This window comes from Natator depressus, chromosome 17, assembly GCF_965152275.1.
Source record: "Natator depressus isolate rNatDep1 chromosome 17, rNatDep2.hap1, whole genome shotgun sequence".
In the NCBI taxonomy this organism is placed as follows: domain Eukaryota; kingdom Metazoa; phylum Chordata; order Testudines; family Cheloniidae; genus Natator; species Natator depressus.
In genome coordinates, this window is record NC_134250.1 from 8,216,537 (window position 1) to 8,220,333 (window position 3,797).

Here is a 3,797-nt window from a genome sequence, read left to right on the forward strand (position 1 = left end):
TAATTCCATCCTCAAATTTCCCAACCCCACCGCGAATCCACTGGGAAGGAAAAGAATCCCAGGATCCGCACCTTACTGGTTAGCTACACGGTATGGGGCTGCTCGAGTGTGGTTTCAAAGCGAGGTGTGAAATAGGAGCGGGAGCGGGTTTTTAAGAGACTCTTTCAAATCCAGTTTTTAAAACACAACCAAGCCAATCGCCACTTCCTCGGGTCGATTTTCCTTCCTTTTTAAAGTTTAGTTTGAGGCGCCCAGCAACCGCGGATGGGCGCAGACAGCCGCTCGGACAAAGTGGAGTTCAAAGGAGCAGAATTTCATGGAATTCAGCATTAAAAAAAAAAACAGAAACAAAAAAAGCCCCACTCCGATTTACTGATTTACACGTGCCCTCTCTGGGCCCGAGCCCGGGGCTCAGCACGCCAGGAGCGCGGGGCGGGGAGGGCAGAAAGTGACCTGGCAGGCGCGGGGTCTCCTGCTGCATTTACACGCGGTTAGAAATCGATTCTCTAGTTACCTGCGTGAGGGGGAACCATGAAGGGCAGGTTCCCAGGGGCTGGAGTGACCTGGGTTTAAGAGTCCGGGGAGGGGGCAGAAAAGCAAGGGGACTACATCCCACCTGGGCCTTTGGCAGCAGGCATATGGGGGGGGGGAGAAGAGGGAGCCCCGTTTGTACCTGATCATCCGATCCACCTCCGCTCTTTGCTCCACGGCCTCCTCCGTGTTGAGCGCCTGCAACTCCCGGAGGATCTGCGGGGTGTCGAAGTCGTCCCCGTCCTCGGAGCCCTCGTCCCCGGACAGCTTGCCCTTGCTGTGGCCGTTGGTGAGGGTGTGGAAGACGGGCTTGCTGTCCGCCTCCGTCCCGCTGCCTGGGGACAGGGGCAGGTTTTCCAGCTTCACCCCGAAGCTGGTGGTGGGCACCATGTCGTCCAGGGCTTGGATCAACGCCTCCTTGGTGGCTCCGGAGCTGAGAAGAGCGCTCAGAAGTTCCTGCTGCAGAGAGCTGAGCTTGGACACCATTTTACCAGGAGGGGAGAGAGAGAGAGAAGGGGAGGGGGGGGTAGGGTAGGGGTGGGGTGGGGGGAGGGAAGGTAGGTTAAAAAACACCCCAAAGTCTTGGATTCCCCCCGTGAGCCCCAGACACCTGCTCCTCCTCCGTGCACTGGTGAATCTCCTTTGAGAGGGCTCTGCAGACCTCTACCTTGCCATGATCTCCTCCATTAGGCAATATAAGATATGCAAATCAGTGGGAAGGGAGAGTCATTCCTGCAGGATGCAAATGGAAAGGGGGCTAGTGGGTAAAGGGTTTGGGGCGGGGGGGGGGAAGAGAAAAGAAGAGCTGCTGCTCTGGGCCTGGGTTTGACGGAGTTCGTTGTGTTTATAGGGGTGGCCGAAACCTTTTGATTGGTTCTGTTTTTATCAGCCAAACTTTAGCTGAACTTTGGACTTGTTGGGCAAGGAGGCAGCCAGCCTCAAGTGCACCAGCTCCAGGCTTCTGCAGCAGCGCTGCGGCTTGGGAGGCCAGGAGGAGGAATTAGGTAAATTCGAGCAAAACAACTCAAAGCTCTTTAAAACAACCCAAAGCCCCAGCCGCTCAACTGAGCTCTTTACCTGCCCCAGGAAAGGTGAGATGGGAGAGTGGTGGCGTGGTGCGGGGTGGCAGGTCAGATTGTGAAAGAAACCCAGATGAAAGGGAGTCTGCAAAATATACCCATTAAAATCAAGGGGGAAGATTGCGTTTGGCTTTTCGGTTTCATTGGTATTTTCATGTGGATTTGGTGTCTGAGGGAGGGTCGGAGCTTGTTAACAGAAACAACATCGAAGCGTTTGCATTAAAAAGAAAAAGCGCAAGCAGACCAAACCCACTGTCTCGTTCTGCAGAGCAGGACTTTCCCTTCTCACGTCCTTTCATGGGGGTATTGGAAGAGGAATCAAATGTAGGAGTTAGAAACAAGAACTTTAAAAACCCAGAGGAAGAGAAAAAAACAAAGGGAGTGGTTTATATTCGTGTATATTAGGTCTTCACCTGCGCAGATTTTTGTCACTGGGATTATTACGAGTATCGTTGCTGTAGCCGAGAGGGGAGAAAAAACACAGGATGAGTCCAGGGGTAGCCGTCTGTCTGTCTAGCCATCGGATGTTTGTCTGAGGTTGCGTGTGTCTAAAACAAAGAAATCGGTTTGTATATAAAAAAGGGGCATTTGGTAAAATATCTGGGGAGCATTCCTTTGGGGGTTTGCATCTGCAAAAGAATTTTGAAACAGACCGACATTTTAAAAGCATGGTTGATGGTATGAAAATAAAACAATGAACGCAAACTAGTGTTTAAATTGTGTGCTTGTTTTTTTAAAAAAGCTCGAATTAACTTAGACATTTTTTAAAAAAAAAAAACCCTGTATTTATTTTAATACGTGGGTTTTTTTGTTTGTTTGTTTGTTTTTGTTTTTTGTTTTTTTTGTTTTTTTTTTTTTTTGCATTTCAACGCAGGAAATATTTTGCACTCAGAAATGTTGGTAAAGAAAATGCTTTTTTCCCCCCGGCATTAACCAACTGCTATTTTAAAAACAAAAATCAACGCTTCGAGCTATGATTTTAAACGTATTGATCTTGAAACGAATTAAGATTTCTTGTTTCACGACAGTTCGTGGCAGGGGTGGAAAACTCAGTTTAGTTTCCCGTCCCAGGTAAAGAGATTTTCATTTCCCTTTTTTTCCCCTCGGTCCCTCCAGGGATTTGTAAAATGTACTCGGTTCGGGTTATTTTTTAAAGCGATCTCTGGAAAGGATTAAATCATATGAAATAGGAAACAATCGAAGGAGGGAATGGAAAAGTGACTCAAACTGGGAATTCGGTTTATTCTGGACTCCCGGAAGCAAACGAGCTCTTAAAAAAAATGTTCGAGCCTGGGTGGGGAGGGAAAAAAGCTAGAGAATCCACTGAAGTTTTAAATCCACAAAGACAATTTGGTTTGTGTTTACAGTCCAGTTTACCGTCCTCCTTCCGCCCAAATACAACGGCACTGGGCGCAGCTCGTCGCGTTCGTTCAGCAGGGAGGAGAAAGGCTGGGGGGGGGGGGGTTAAATCTTTTCTTTCCAGTGGCAGAGGGTTTGGGAGAAAACACTGGGCTTACGGTACTTTAGTAGGAACCCAACGAATCCATCTGGTCCTCGCCGCGTGTTCTAAGTGGAAACAGGAGCGTTCACACAGATCACCGGGCTGTGATCTCCTGAAGCAGGGGAGTACTTAGCTGAGCAACAAGCAAGTTCAAAAGGTTTGTTAAAATAACCCCCCCCAGGAGATCTAGTCTCCCCCAGTGGGGTCTAGCGGGGCCTCCTGGCCCAAGTTGCACGTTCCCTGGATTTCTTCTGGGATTGCACAGTTATGAAATACGCAGCTGGGCAGAGGCGATCCTGGCGACATTTCATGAATAAAACACGCCTGCCCTTTTCCCACCTGCCCGAGATCCGTTTATACCTAACATGGCAACGTGTTCCCGTCTCTATTTCACCATCTTTGGGGCCCTCCTGAAGCCTGGTCTGCTCCCTACCTAGTTTGCTGATGAATTGAAAGGCTCGGATTCTAAGCTGCATAATTACACACCGATCCCTTTCCCTTAGCTATCGATTAGACTGGGCGCTGGTTTTCAAATGGTCGGTCGCCCTGTATTATTTTGAGTTTTGTGGCATGATCTACGTATACTATACCGGAGCGAGCCAATGGGCCGAATGCCTCAGAGCTTACGCCAACCAAAGGAGTCTTAAAATGATAAACAACCCCGCGCTATTTGCCCTGGTGAAATA

The 3,797-nt window shown here is 49.1% G+C and overlaps 1 protein-coding gene across 4 annotated transcripts in view; it reads right to left on the bottom strand.

Annotated features, from left to right (window-relative positions):
• The window catches only part of HNF1B (HNF1 homeobox B), a 61,062-nt gene extending 59,855 nt beyond the window's left edge, over positions 1–1,207 (bottom strand). For 3 of the 4 annotated variants that reach the window (XM_074974948.1, XM_074974947.1, XM_074974949.1), the window contains exon 1: positions 674–1,030. In XM_074974948.1, coding sequence (XP_074831049.1) covers positions 674–1,017 — 344 coding nt within the window. In that variant the 5' untranslated portion in view covers positions 1,018–1,030. Of the gene's footprint in view, positions 1–673; positions 1,031–1,198 lie in introns of those variants that run through there. The other variant, XM_074974950.1, reaches the window with a different exon arrangement.
• Positions 1,208–3,797: the final 2,590 nt, after the last annotated feature.